Source organism: Lycium ferocissimum, chromosome 5 (assembly GCF_029784015.1).
Source record: "Lycium ferocissimum isolate CSIRO_LF1 chromosome 5, AGI_CSIRO_Lferr_CH_V1, whole genome shotgun sequence".
In the NCBI taxonomy this organism is placed as follows: domain Eukaryota; kingdom Viridiplantae; phylum Streptophyta; class Magnoliopsida; order Solanales; family Solanaceae; genus Lycium; species Lycium ferocissimum.
The window spans coordinates 2,005,062-2,020,655 of record NC_081346.1 but is presented as its reverse complement, the minus strand read 5'-3'; the positions used below and the strand labels follow the sequence as shown (position 1 = coordinate 2,020,655).

The 15,594-nt window shown below is 35.3% G+C and overlaps 2 protein-coding genes and 1 pseudogene across 2 annotated transcripts; 2 read left to right on the top strand and 1 right to left on the bottom strand.

Moving 5' to 3' along the window:
• Positions 1 to 242: 242 nt before the first annotated feature.
• On the top strand, positions 243 to 1,651 carry LOC132058608 (septum site-determining protein minD homolog, chloroplastic-like; annotated as a pseudogene).
• An 889-nt stretch (positions 1,652 to 2,540) lies between these two features.
• On the top strand, positions 2,541 to 3,943 carry LOC132055367 (ESCRT-related protein CHMP1A). Its single transcript, XM_059447147.1, has 2 exons — positions 2,541 to 3,022; positions 3,386 to 3,943. Exons 1-2 carry the CDS (start codon positions 2,698 to 2,700, stop codon positions 3,670 to 3,672), a joined length of 612 nt encoding a protein of 203 aa, XP_059303130.1. The 5' UTR covers positions 2,541 to 2,697; the 3' UTR covers positions 3,673 to 3,943.
• Positions 3,944 to 7,502: 3,559 nt separating this feature from the next.
• LOC132055368 (small ribosomal subunit protein uS8my-like) lies at positions 7,503 to 15,492 on the bottom strand. The gene is made up of 3 exons (XM_059447148.1): positions 15,332 to 15,492; positions 13,841 to 14,001; positions 7,503 to 7,970 (listed from the first exon to the last, which is right to left on the bottom strand). Exons 1-3 carry the CDS (start codon positions 15,459 to 15,461, stop codon positions 7,872 to 7,874), a joined length of 390 nt encoding a protein of 129 aa, XP_059303131.1. The 5' UTR covers positions 15,462 to 15,492; the 3' UTR covers positions 7,503 to 7,871.
• Positions 15,493 to 15,594: the final 102 nt, after the last annotated feature.

Sequence of the window (15,594 nt, the reverse complement as noted above, 5' to 3'; positions counted from 1 at the left end):
ATTCGTAGCCCCTCCGGAAAAACTTCCTTTTCTAAAACTACATTTGAATTTTAATTAAAATAAATAAAATTTTGTTTACAAAGGAAATAGGATGGAGGACGTAAATAAACGCTCGAAAAAATACCAACGCCCCTTATAAACTAAATAATAAAATAAAAAGGAGGAAACTTATCCCTTATGTATCGGAGTAGGTTCATTTTGGTCCCTTAAATATAACCCTGAGCATATTTAATCTCTTATCTATGGGAGTAAGTTCATTTTGGTCCCTTAAATATAATGCTTAACATATTTAATCCCTTAACTATGCTAAAGTGGAGCATTGTTGGTCTCCCTAACAGAACCCATTTAAAAAGTAACGGTGCTAGACCCATGTGACACTCACGTGACTTGCAAGAGGCTAAACCCATCAGACAAAAGTACTAAACTCATTCGCCTTTCACCCAACTTCATATGCAAAAACACTTCACCGAAAAAAGCCCTAGCCTCTCTGTAGAAAAAGCTTCAATTGGCTGGAAGAAGAAGAAACTCATTGTTTAAAACAGGCAGAAACTTTATCTAATATATTGAAATTTGCATTCACATGCTTCCGAAAAAATTTGGAGTCGCTCCACCAATTAAGATAATTTATAACAGTTGTTAAAAGTTTTTTTTTTTTTTTTTTTTTTTTTTTTTTTTTTTACATTTAAAAAAAAAAGGTTATATTCACATGCTTTCAAAATAAGTGGAATGGTTCTATGTGTGCTGCTAGATTACCGTTTAAGAGTTGGTTACCAACCATATAATTCAAATATTATGAGTTGTTTTGCTAATATCTTTTTTATTTTTATTTTGGAATTTTTACATTCCATAACTAAATGTAAGAGGTATTTATGATTAACAACTACTATTTAATTTAATTACTTTTAGTAGCTACAGTGAACTTTCAATTTACTGCTTATAGCTATTGTATCCACACGCTCAAATTCTACTCCCAAATCTCACGACGGCTCCCTACTATTTCTTTAACCCTACACCCTCGTCCTTTACCCCTTCCAATTCCTTATCCCCCAAAACCTTAAAAACCAACCCCACCTTCCAACCTTCTAGAAACTTCTATCCTTCCATCCATTCAATCCTTCAATACAACTGCAAGCCTCAACTCGCTGGAAATACCCCAAAAGTTGTCGTTATTATCTCCGACAAAGGCGGAGTTAGTAAAATCACTACCACTGCAAATATCAGTCTCTCCTTAGCCCGTTTAGGATTCTCTATAGTCGCTATGGGTTGCGATGTGGGCCTATGTAACCTTGACCTACTTTTAGGGCTACAAAATTGGGTTAATTACTCTGTTGTGGAGGTTCTTAATGGTGATTGTAGACTTGATGAGGCACTTGTACATGATAAAAAGTGGTCTAATTTTGAGTTGTTATGTATTTTCAAGCCTAGACCTAATTGCCAATTGGGTTTGGTAGGAAAGCATTGGTTTGACTTGTGGATGCTTTAAAAGCTCGTGATGAAAGTGGACTTGATTTTATTCTAAATGATTGCCCAGCTGGCATTGATGAAGGTGGAGATTGGAATTCATGGCTTCTTCTCCTTCTTGTATCTCAGATATATTTGAGTGTATTCATCATTTTCTTACTGTATTTTTTTGTATTTGACAGGAGATTAGACCGGAATCTATGGCTTCTTCTCCTTCTTGTATATCAGATCTGAGTGTATTCGTTATTCTTTTATTGTATTTTTTGTATTTGACCAAAATCTATCTCAAATCTGAGTAAATACAGTGTATTTTTAAAAGGATTTGAATGTATTCTTCATTCTTTTAGTGTAAATACAGTGGTATTTTGTATTTTACCGAAGATCCGACCAGTTTTAATTGTATTCTTCCTCTTTAATTGCAATGTATTTTCTTCATTTTGTCATTTTCTAAGTGTAAACACTGAAATACAACGAAAACAAAAGGATTATCAGTATATAAATACAATGAAATACACAACTTATTCGTGTATTTAAAGGATTTACTCCACTCTTTTATGATACATGTATTTCGCTATATTTAAAAAAAGAAATATAGCCGAAACCACTTAAAAGGTATATACGGTTTGTAAATTACAAACTTGTAGCTATATATTGTTAAGAGCTTATAAAATGTAGATGTTTATGTAAGTTTCCCCCTTTTTTTTTTTAGAGAGAAATGCCATTACTTTACTTTGCATTTTGTCCGATGAATTTAACCTCTTACGAGTCACGTGAGTGTCAGAAGAGTTTAGCACCGTTACTTTTTAAACGGGTCCTATTAAAAAAATAAAAAATACTCCATTTTAATATAATTAAGAGATTAAATATGCTAAGCGTTTTATTTTAGGGACCAAAATAAACATCTCTCGTAGATAAGAGACAACTCTAGCCCAAACCTCTAAAAAGGAGATACCAACGTCAATTTAGGTAAAGATGTAAAGACTTTTTACAACGGTCGACTGATCTCATGGGCCCACCACATGCGTGTTTCGTTGATCTGACGACTTATATCGAAATAAAAGACGCTACAATTATTTCTGACCGTAGATGCCATTACTCGGAAGCGAGTATCCAAGTAATTTCCAGGAAAATATCTGAGTCTACAAACCCTAATAAAATACAAAAATTCGATCCAAGTTGATCAATCAAAGGCAAAAATCCCCAAATCACATCCACAATTCGAAACAATTTATCAACATGGGAAACACAGAGAAATTGATGAATCAGATCATGGAACTCAAATTCACATCAAAGAGTCTTCAACGTCAAGCCCGAAAATGTGAAAAAGATGAAAAATCGGAGAAACTTAAGGTGAAAAAAGCAATAGAAAAAGGTAACATGGATGGTGCTAGAATATACGCTGAAAACGCAATCCGTAAACGGAGTGAACAGATGAATTATCTCCGTTTATCTTCACGTCTCGATGCTGTTGTGGCTAGACTTGATACTCAGGCGAAAATGAGCACGATTAGTAAATCTATGGGCAATATCGTCAAATCACTTGAGTCCTCTCTCAATACAGGTATGGCGGAAAAGTTATTTGGGTTGAAATGGGCTAAAAAGTGGGTTAAAACTCAACCCGCTCAATTTTTACTAAGTTTTAATTGCTTTAGTAGTTCTTTTATAATTTTTTTGTCGTAACGTTCATTTTTAATATGGGAAGAATTGTAACTTTTAGTTTTTTTCGGTATAGTTTTCGAATATCTAGTCTAGATTTTAATTTGGAAATATTAAATTAATCTAATTCAATATAGCTTTGAAGATAAACATGACAAGAATTCTCATGGATTAATTTTGGGCTAAATATGAAATGGGCGGGCCCAAACTTGAGCGGGTTGGGCGAGTTATGATTTTATGAGCTAATTTTGCCAATCTCTAAATACAGGTAATCTTCAAAAGATGTCTGAGACGATGGATTCATTTGAGCGCCAGTTCGTTAATATGGAAGTTCAAGCTGAGTTTATGGAGAGTTCAATGGCTGGAAGTACGTCGTTGTCGACTCCGGAGGACCAGGTTAACAGTCTAATGCACCAGGTGGCAGATGATTACGGCCTTGAGGTATCTGTTGGGCTTCCACAAGCAGCTGGCCATGCTATTCCTACTAAGGATGCTGAGAAAGTTGACGAGGATGATCTAACCAGGCGCCTTGCTGAGCTGAAGGCGCGTGGGTAATTGAGAAAATAAAGATTTTTCATGTTAATAATGAGGCTGCGCAATTGGTATATTGTGACACAGTATGTGGAGTTCTCTCTATTTCCTTTTGAAATGGAACGTCTTTAATGTATATTTTAACTCGCTTTTGTTGGTGGAGTTATTTTGTTTTGCTTGATGGTTTGCAGAATTTTTGTGTTGATACCTTAATGTGCATGTTGGTATTGTATACGTTGTCTGGTCGTATCGTATCTAAACTGACTTTTTAATATATCTGCTCATTACCTTTGAACTCATGGTGTTGGATTGCATGGTTGGTGCTTGTGAAGACAAAGCTGTCCGGTTGGGATAGTTAATCGGTATGAAACAGAGGATTGAAATTAGAATAGATCATGCTCGGTTAAAAGAAAATAAAGATGGGGATTCTTATATTGGGAGGGGAGAGTAAGAGAATAAGAATGGCTGCTTCGTTCTATACAAGCTTGACCATTGTTGTGTCAAGCTAATTTTCGAAGAGTTTTAATTGATTATAACATCCTTTTGGCACTTCTCCCTTGTGAACAGTTACGGGTTTTGGATACCAAAATGTCCTGTTTATGGACTTCAACTTTCTGCCACGCATGTCTTTATGATGATAAGGAATAGACGATTGATGGATAATAATGAAACTGAGTGTTATAACTGAATATTGAAGTTAAATGCTTATCTGCGGAAGTGTTAGTGGTCACCTGTGTTTTCGTTGCATAAATTTAGTTTGCACAGCTATGAAAAACATTTTTGAGTACTGCATGACTCACATGTCAATGACATAGTTTTTGCAATTTGCATTGACAATAGTTTTAAAATGTTGCATCTGGGAGTTGCAAAGTTGTCTTGGTGCTTTATAGCCTGTTTGGCCAAGCTTATTCCTCCCCTCCCAAAACAAAAGTACTTATTTTTTCAATGAGTGCTTATTTTTTTTTAAAAAAAATGAGGTGTTTGGCCAAGTTTTTGGGAGAAAATAAGTGCTTTTTGGGAGTAGCAGAAGCAGTTTGTTAGAAGCTAAAAAAAAATAACTTTTGCCCAAAAGCACTTTTTTGAAAAGTACTTTTGAGAAAAATACACATAGAAATACTTTTTAAAAGCTTGGTCAAACATTAATTGCTGCTCAAAAGTATTTTTTTAAATTAATTGGCCAAACACAAACTGCTTTTAGCCAAAAGTACTTTTTTGAAAAGTACTTTTGAAAAAAGTACTTTTTAAAATAAGCTATTTTTAGAAGTTTGGCCAAACAAGCTATTAGTCTTCACAATTTTGTACGCAGCTAAGATTCCTACTTAAATACAACCGCGCCAATTTGGTATGCTCGTATAGTTCTAGTTAGCTGACTGTATCATATCATTCTTACTATAACACACATTAGATAGTTGGACCTTTGCAGTTTAATAGTCATCCACCTTATCAATTTTAGTCCGCGCGAGAGAGAAGAGGATCACATGTTGCATAAATGGATTTTCTTCATTGAGAAGTCCAAAAGTGGGAAAACTATTGGGTTATAACTTTATAATAACTTAATAGAAGAGATGTTTTTGTGTATATTTTTTATGGTAAGTTGCAATAGCTAATTACTCTAGTATTTGCATGTTTGTTTATGATTCAACCAATTTAAATAGTAATCTGAGTAATAGAGGCTGTTGATGTGAATTCCAATCAATGTTGTATGCCACTCTAGACATCTTTAAATAATTAGGAACGAGAGCCATATGAACTATACTTGATTAGCAGAAATAGAAAATAAAACAAAAGGCAGACTAGAGCCATATGTACTGGGTGGAGCCTTCTATTGTTTTATCCTTGGAGTTCTAAATTGGAATGACTTCATGTTGCACAACAAAACAGAAAGCAACATTGTGCTAAGCTAATTTGTGGATAGTTGTTACAAGCCTGAGTTTGTCGTGCAAAGCTAATTTTTGAATAGGTTTGATATTTGTAGAATTGTTTTTTTGGCACTTCTTTTTGTGTGATAGTTAAAATTTTCTGTCAGATGATTTCAATCATCTGTCATTCACGTCGGCATGATGATAAAGGTATTGACAAAGCATAAGCATTATGGATATTAGATGTTATAAACTGAAGTCAGAAGTTAAGATGGATTTGACTTCATCTTTGCAGCATGAAGTGTTAAAGCCGAAAATTTCTAAATGTGAACGGTCAGCTATGTTTTCCTTGATGCATAGCATAGGAGGAAGCATTTGTAATGGTAAATTGGAGGTAGTAGTTTTTGCAAAATGCTACTGATGGTAAATTTAACATGTTGCACCTGGGGATGGGGGTAAGGGTGCCTAAGGAGCTTTTCTTTGCAAGTCTACAAGTGGCAAAATATCCTGGTAGATTACACAACAATTTGATGTATTCTCATTGTTCAGGTGAGCTGACTGTTCTACCTAATTAGGTTGATTGTATAAGAAAAAGTAGTGGGTGGCATACTGCATACATGAATTCTTATTTTGAAAGTCCATAGTGGAAAAGAATTCTGGTTAACTGGATAATAACTTCATCCCTCCTGACTTACATTCTGTGGCCTGACTGTGTTTGGTCATTGTTAAATTGGAGGACTGTGTAAATGTACTTTGCAGTGTAGTTAGTTAATTTACTAGTTGGTTTCCATATGGGAGATAGAGAGAGCATTAATGTAGTCTGATATCATGTAAAGAGTAGCTTATAACTTATAACTGGTGGATGGGGCTGTCTCTGCGGAAAGCACCTTCCAAGCTCATGCTTTCCCCTGCTCAGTTAATGTGAGTAATAACTCTGTGTTCAAGGTAGAAAGTTTTTCTCGTGCTATTCTGCGTGGATTTGAAATGGAGAAGTGAAACACTGCACAGAAGCTTTAGATGTAAAGCCTTATTTGTCGATGTTCATGTGCAGTTTATGCACTTGTTACCCACCGAGTGTACAACCCTGTGCCACTAGCCCTCGGGGATTTCTCGGTTAGAAAAGAAACTTATTGCTGAAGTATTTACATTCTTGTTCAAAATGCAGAGATATTGAAAATTAGTTTTGAGTATTTCTTCAGTTTATGTTGTAAGCCCTTCCTTACATCTTTTCCCTCTCGGCTTCGTTAACTAGACTTGAGAACATCGCCTGAATTCCCTTTTTCAGCTTTTCCGTACTTGCTTAATACACTAATTCTGTTTCATTCCGTTAAGCTATACCTTGTGCTTGCCCTAGCAAGAAAACGGATGCGCTAACGCACAACGGCTTTCTGGTTAGTGCGCTTAATCAATCAGTTGCTTCTTTCCTAATCCCATCGGCCATAATGTGGTCTATCTGGGTTGGTCTAACTCCTTGGCTAGAAGAGTGGAGCCATACTTCTTGTGTGAAGTGTAGCCTTACCTTACCTTGTTTATCCTGCCCATGGAGTGAATTCATGTTGCAACTAAAAAGAAAGTGAGGCGTACCTTTCATTATGTCTCGTCATGGTCCATGGTGTTTAAACTTTATACCGTTTAAAGTAGTCTTGGAAAAATTTGAGTTCTGTCATTGATACTGATACCTTCTAAAATTTCGGGAAATTATTTAGGGTTAAGTTGCATCGACTATGAGTTTGTTATTCAGATTAGTTTACAGTTAGCATTAGTGGATGTCAAATTGATCTTGGCTAATATGGAAAAAGCTGATATCACTGCCCTTCTTGACATTCTTGTCATATATTAGGCCAAGATTGAAAATTCGTTTACATCTTTCTGGGTCTTAGGCCTGAGGCCTCCAGCCACGGACATTAGATCACAAACATTTTCCCTCCAACGCTCATCATATATACATTATTAAAATCCAACACTACACCATGAGAAACAGTTCGATCACCAAGCGACAGGAAAATCATGCTCCATATTTAAATTAAGATGGCACGCGTTGAACATTTCTGATGTTTTTCCCATGAAGGCTGTTATGATCTCATAGAGTTTGAGCACAGAAACCTTTTCGCTCAAAAGTCTCAACCCAAATATCATCGAAAGCTCGAAGTATATCTAAGACAAGCAAATAGAGAAATTCAAGAGGAATCTCATGTTTTATTCCCTATTGGCCATAGAAAGGACAATCCACTTCCATTTAGGGTTCTTTGGGAAGGCAAGGCTGCTTGCATGTTTAAATCTTCCTTGCTAGCAAAGCCACAATGTACAGAACAGATGATAAGCAGAACAATACTTTTGCCACCTTTCAACCATGTCTGAACTTGTTCAATAGAAGTAGCCAATAACTTGTCCACCCACATTTTGCCGCTGAGCTTCTTCGTGATCCAAAACTCCATTTGGTGTTGTAATTACAACATATCCCCACTGCAAGAAGAGGAATAGATCAATAGAAATAAAGTTAGTAACAAGTTCTTGGTCATAAGTAAGAAAAGGAGGTGACAAGAACCTGACTTGGATAGTAGGATGTTAAAGCATATCAGGTATATATGTGTAAGAGGTGCTAACAGGTATATGTGTCTTGAGTTCAAAGTACAATAAAGCATCTAATGCGGCAGCAATGGGTGACTTCTCAAAGCGTATGCTTTCATTATCTTAAAGTAAAATCATGTTTTTTTAGAAGAAAAAATAAATCTAAATGGAACTTCGAAAAAAACTATGTTGACGGGCAAGAAGAAGAATGGAAGGAAGATAAAGAGGTAAGAAATGAAAATGTAGCCTATGCCTATACCCTGCAAGAAAAGCAGAGAACTAAAAACATAATCTCTGCCAGTGCAACTTAAATTTGGCTCCACACTCTACCACAGCATGCAACTTAAAGATATGTATTCACTTTAATAGATAACTATTGTAACTTGAGAACTCCTTGTGGGTATAGTACTCTTGGACAATGGAGGTGTAAGCCCAGGTAACACATCTACACGATAGCTTTTTCTGTTCAAAGATACTTCCTTCTGCTTCATTGTCCCAAGATAGAAAGATAGCTCCAAATGGTTCTTTTTGGACATAAAATGATATAAAGGTTGGTGTCTGAAAACAGAAAGATGGCTGAAAATGATTATTTTGAAAGGAAAAGATAGTAAAGAGGTTGGTCTGAAAGTGGAGACAAAAGGCAATTTTGGAAATTCTTTCCACACGTCTTGGTAAAGCAGGAACTCAAAAGAAGAGCAGCAGGCAGAGATATAATGAGTGAGTGTGGTAAATGGATAGATATCCAGTAGGAGCTGGGTTTGGAAAGTACAGATGACAGTATATTCAGAAACTGGGAAAGAAGAAGTGAAAAATAAATGCCACAGGAAGAGGAAGTTGTTGATCTGTTGGTCAGTAAGTGCAGCAGAGAGGATAAATTGGCCTAGTCCCGCCTCGATATAACGTATGTAAAAGAGCTTCATGATAAAACAGGTTGTGCAACACAACCTTAGTTCGACCACAATTATTTGTAGTACATCATTGACACTTGACAGATCTCGGAAGGTAGACGGGCAAGACTATTCTCCATATCTTACAAGTTCACATTTATGGACAGCTGTTTCATTCACATGATATTATATGTGTATTCCACTACCACGTGAAACTGCAAAGTCCGTGTTCCCTTCCGGTAATGAGAATTTGTTAAATATGTATTTTTTTTTTATGACAAGGAAACCCGCAGCCGCTACCCTTTGGGTGCGCACAAGGTAAGCCCCGCTCCTGTGCAATAGCCCGCAAACCACACATAAGCGATGAATATGTAACAACAAAGTACCAAGCTTCCTTCAGGTAATGAGAATTAGCCATATTAGTATGAGTATATGACAACTAATACCCAGCCCCTCCCATCGGGGCAGCTTTCATGCACATATGGAAGCATTACGTTTCCATTTACACTAAGCAAACATTTCATGTAATAAGTCAGAATCAGCGAGCAAGACCCGAGTATGGTGTAAGCACCTAAAGATGGTTGGTACAAATTAAAATGGAATATCTAAGGGAGGCAGCCTTCTCTCTATTTGCACTTGAAACTATGATCAAGATAAGAAATTATCGTCCATGATAGATATCCACATATACATGAATTTTATACCTAAAATACTTTAAAAAAACACAGGAAGCTGTCAGCGCAGTACTTGCTAGTTAGGGACGCTACTATTGCAACTCAAGATGAATATCCTTTTTTTTTTTTTTTTCGGGAACTGGTAACTTTTCAAGATGAATATCCTCTTGTCCAGGCCCGGACAGCCATCATGAGAGGTGTACTCCAGAAGAAGTGTTTAAGATTGGGGAATTCATAAGGTATGGAGAGGAAGATAAGATGAAACAGAAATGATGCCCCCCTCAAGGAGCTCTTCGTGAAGTCCCACACCAATTTTATGTTTTGTGGATTGTGTATCCCCCATTCTCAATGTTCACTACCTTAAAACACCTCTAGTAATAGCAAGAAGCATTCTCAGTTTCACCTAGAAAAAAATTACCACTCTGCTAGGAAAAGGTACTATTCTGATCCACTTTTTGTGGTGTTTGGAAAAGATAAGAAGTATTTTTAAGCACTTACTTTTAGGCAAAAAAAAAGTAGAAAAATAAACTAAGCACCAAAAGTTGAGTATGCCCAACTAATGGCTTTTAGCTTATAAGCTTTTTGTAAAAAGCCAATCCAAACACCCTCTTAGAGAAACAGTGTTATTAAAGGCGAAATGCTCAAAAAAAGCTAAGGTTTGTTGGGCCTCTAATCGCAAAGCACAAAAAAAGTGTGGGCTTTTATTAAGAAAGGCGCAAATAGAGAAGAAAACACAAATACTTGTGTCGTCCAAGACTAATAATTCAAAGATTGAAAAATATATGGACAAAGAAATTGAAAAATAAATACGATAAAATGAAATATCAATTATTTAGTATCGCCTCCTCAGAATTACACTCGTTGGCAAGAAAAAGAATGCCTTAGAGCTTTGATGACGACGCTGAAGTGCCTCGCAAAGCAAAGTGCTCAACATGTTTTGCGACTCGCTTAAAGGCTTAAGCACGCCTTTGACAACACTGTAGAGAAAGGGACTATGGTCCAAGACCTTAAACATAGTCAAACAGAGCAAAAACTAAAAGCAGAGCTGAGCAGATTAGCACTTAGTGAACAATACCAGTCAAACAGAGAGAAGATATTAAATAGGATTTACTGAGTACATTATATGAAGCAAAGCCTAGACTGGCATAATTCAATGAACAATGATGCAGCTTATGTTTGATGGCCTTTTTATAACTGATGAGAGTCCCGTAGCATCGAAAGTCCTACTTAGGGGAGGACACAAACCTGACGTGGTGGTAATGTTCGTGTTTTATAATTCTCAACTACAAGACCTAAACTCTAGTTCTTTTTAACAGGCCTTTTTTTTTTTTTTGCCTTTTTGTTAGTATGGTATTTTTTTCAAGGATCTTTCAAATTATATCTTTACAAGGCGCTAAACCCTAATTTGTTTTTCAAGTTTTCTTTGTTAGTATGGTAGGTTTAAAGTTCATCGTTTGTTATTCGTTTTTTTCAAGAGTTTTCATATTTATATATTGAATTTACATGACCCTAAAAAAAAATTCTTTATCAAGTCTATTTTGTAAGCATGGTAGATGATCCATACCCTTTTTTTGTAAGTTTGAAGTTCATATCATCGTTACTTCAAGTCTTTTAAAGAAATTTTATACTATTCTAGTAAGTTTAAAATTTATGTTGTCTATATTTTATAAATTTTAACATCGAAATTTGATATGGTTTTTGTGATTAGTGATATTCAACCCTTAACTAATTAACAAAAAAAAACAACTAATTAAAAGTTATTACAACAATTAACATTAATTAAGTAACTACAATTAATCTATATATATAAGCAGAGGCAGCATAATAATAAGCCACTTTTAGGAGAGTCATCATATCATATCAAACCCAGTGTAAACCCACAATAGTGGGGTCTGGGGAGGGTAAGATGTACGCAGCCTTACCCCTACCTGGGTAGGGAGGCTGTTTCCGATTGACCCTCGGCAACCCTCCTCCTTTATCCGGGCTTGGGACCGGCAATGTGAGCGAGCCACTTTTAGGAGAGTGCTCCAAAAAAAAAAAAGGATAAAGAACTAACAGATTTTCAAATAATAATTAAATTTTTTAATTCAAAACGGATACAACTTTATCCAAAACCAAAAATTAGCTACTAAAAAATCGGATACAACTTCTCAACTGTTGTTCATGTCCCTCTACATGATTCACACATGGTTCTCACGGTTACTTCTCACTTTAAAACAACAATTTCCACGCCTAAACAATATATTTTCAATCTTGGCCTTTGGGAAAAAGGATTGCCGCAAACTATCTCTTCTCATTACAATATGACTCACAGATACTTTTGTACAAACACACGATGCAAAATATGGCAAGACTTAATTACATACGTGAAGTTTCCAGTACTAAAATGAACTGGAAGTTGAAGGTTCAAGTTGTTCGAATGTGGCAGGTTACTGATCGTGAAAAACCAATTGTCCCCTATATCGATTGAATTACTTCAAAAGGTACATGATAATTTGCACCAGTGTTATCAAAAGCGAAAAGCACAAAAAAGCTCTAAGGTCAGTTGGGGCTTTAAGCGCAAATAAAGCGCGGGCTTCAATGAAAAAAGGCGCAATGGTGCAAAAATAAAAATACATATATGTTTAGCCCAAGACTAATAATAGTAAGCATGAATAACAAATATATGGGCTAACAAATTGTAAAAACGTAATGATAAAGTGAAATATCATTATCTAGTGTCATCTCTTCAAGAGAGGCTCATTGGCAAGGAAAAGTGTGTCTTGGAGCCTTGATAATACATTGAAGCACACATAAAGCGAGGCGAAGCGCTTAACATGTTTTGAGCCTCGCTTCAGGGCTTAAGTGCGCCTGTGACAACACTGATTTGCACGCTATTCTTCTTTTATGTGCTTCGTATGCATTAAATCATCTTCATCACAAATAATAAGGATTAATTACCGAAAAGTTCATTCTCATTAAAGTCAATCTAATTTATCAAATCCTCAAACGGTCGAAATCTGAAGATAGTGAAATGAAACTGTGAATAAGTTGTCTTGTCCACAGTTGTCCGATGTGTAAACGCCAACGCCAATTCATGTGTATTTATCTTAAATGCATATTGTTCGGACCATCACAAATTATGGATTTCAGCCAGTCTGTTGTATCACTTGATAGTTATAATATTTTCTTCAAAAAACTGTTTTTAACAATTTAATCTCACCCAAAATGTTTCGATTTTTGAACAAATTAGTTGTGTTCTGTTTTCTATAACATGACTTTTACTGACTCATTTTTTATCACTTATTTATTTGTAGGGAGATCGAATTCATGCAACAATTGAACACTCTGTTGTTCATAAATTCAAAAGTGAAATAAAAAGAAATGGGATTGTATATTATGAATAACTTCGTGGTTGAGGTCCTAACAATATGCATTTAAAACAAATACACATGAATTGGAGATGGCGTTTAAACGTCGGACAACTGTGGACAAGACAACTTATCCACAGTTTGGTTTCACGATCTTCAAATTTCGACTGTTTGAGGATTTCATAAATTAGATTGATATTAACGAGAATGAACTTTTCGGTAATTAATCCTTATTAAATTGTGGTGAAGATGACTTAATGTATCCGAAATACATAAAAGAAGAACAACGTGCAGATTATCACGTATCTTTTCATCCTCAAAGTGCCAAGTGGCTTACTATTACACTGCAACTTAGAAATTTGTGATGCTTCTGCCTCTGCTTTTTCAACAATTATCCCCTAACTTTAAAATTTTCCAATGATCAATTAGTTTTCAAGTATTTAAGAAGAAAAAATCCCAAACAGGATGAATTTGAAACATAAGAAATTATACAGCAAAATAATTTTCTGATAAAGTGATTAGAAAGAAAGACATGCAAGTCAAATGAAACCAAAAAACAAATGTAGGACATTGCTAAAATACTCAAAGAGAGGGGAAGCGTCCAAGACCTAACACATTCAGACAGAGGAAAAAACTAAAAGCAGAGATGAACAGATTACCATTTGGTGAACAAATTTCAAACAGAGAAGACATGAAACAGGAATACATTATATGAGGCAATGACTAAAATAGCGAAACTCAAAATTCAAAACTCAACGAACACTGATGCAGGTCATGTTTGATGGCTTTCTTATAACTGATGAGAGCTAGGTAACATGGAGGCAAATAAAGTCTTACTTAGGGGGAGGACAAACCTGACGTGTTGGTAGCGTGCGTGTTTTGTAATGCTCAATGGCTGCAGCCTTGATATCCTGTCTATAGGTGAGAGCTCGGCAATCATTGACCCTTCCAAGCAGTTGAACAGATATCTTACCAACTCTATGAGGATCGTGTACTTGAAAGTCTTTAATATAACCTGAAAAGTGTAGTTACATTGTAAGCAGCCCAGTAAATTCTAAAATTTTAAACGCCTTGATTTGATTGATAAACATGATTTCTCTCATATTGGAGGAAGGATCTTAAAAAAGGAGATTTGCAGGGCAACACAATGGTAGCTCGTATAATGTGGAAGAAGAATGATCAATAACACATTAACTATAAATTCAACTTCTTATTTACAGTATACATTCAAAAGCAAATTAGTATAAGCATACAAATTCCAGATTTTCCATTTGGCTATAGATTTCACCAGAGACATTTCAGTTTTATGTTTTATACCAAAAAAACAAGAGAAATTTTCAAAAATATGCAGCCCAACATAAATTATTACGCAACGTAGCCCAATATAAAATATTATACAACATTATACCTGGGGGGAATGCATTATTCACGATGTATCAACCTTGTATAAAAGTGTATAGAACTATGAAAGGTGTTTATACACAAATATAAGCCAAATTGGGCAACAAACTCAAAGTATGGGATAGGCGGCGTAATTTTCCCTTAAAATATAGATCCAACTTCTTGTTTACAGTATGCATCTCAACAAATTAGTCTAAGCATACAATTTCACCAGAGACATTTGATGATGTTTAATACCAAAATAAATGTACACTAATACTTAATGAAAAATTGAGAGCTCAAAAACTAGGAGAAGCGCTAATAATGACCTCGGCATTTCATGATCTAATAATCCTCTTGTATCCTTTACCCTACCTTTTTATAATAGCTCTACCCATACCCCACTTTTCTTGTAGGTTTATCCTTCAAAATTGTGGATGTGTGGCATAATGCAACGACAGAAAACCATAGATTCTACACAAAAGTTGTATTCATCAAAAAAATACAGTACAATACAACACGTTATGAAATGATACGTAACAACCACCCAAACAGGGTGTAAACATTCAAAAACAAATAAGTCTAAACATACAAATTCCAGATTTGCCTTTTGCTTATAGATTTCACCAGAGACATTTCAATTTAATGCTTTCCACCAAAAAAAAAAAAAATCTACACCAAAACTTATTGAAGATCTTAGAGTTCAAAATCTAGGAGAAGCGTTAATAATTACCTCGTTAATTCATAATTTAGAGGAAATTTGCAAAAAAAAACAAATAAGTCTAAACATACAGATTCCAGATTTGCCTTTTGCCTATAGATTTCAACAGAGACATTTCAATTTAATGTTTTATACAAAACATATAATATCTACACCAACAGTTTTGAAGGTTTTAGAGCTGAAAAAACTAAAATTGAACCAGAACTATCCAGAATAAGTTGCAGAGATGTTAGTTAATAATAACCTCGATATTTCATGATTTGGAGGAAATTAGCAATAACATTAGAGACAGGTTTAAGCTCAGCAGAAGCAAATCCTCTCTTTTCTGCATTTACGATCGTCCTTAATGCGTCGTTCAATATTCTCCTCCCCATTTGTACTATACGGTAAAGTCCGTTTTCTTTCCTTTCAAATCCTAAAACCCTCGCATAGGCATTTAAGACCCGAAACATAAGTAAGCCCAATAACCTTTTAGACATGAGATTTTGGATTGGGCCGTAATTGAAC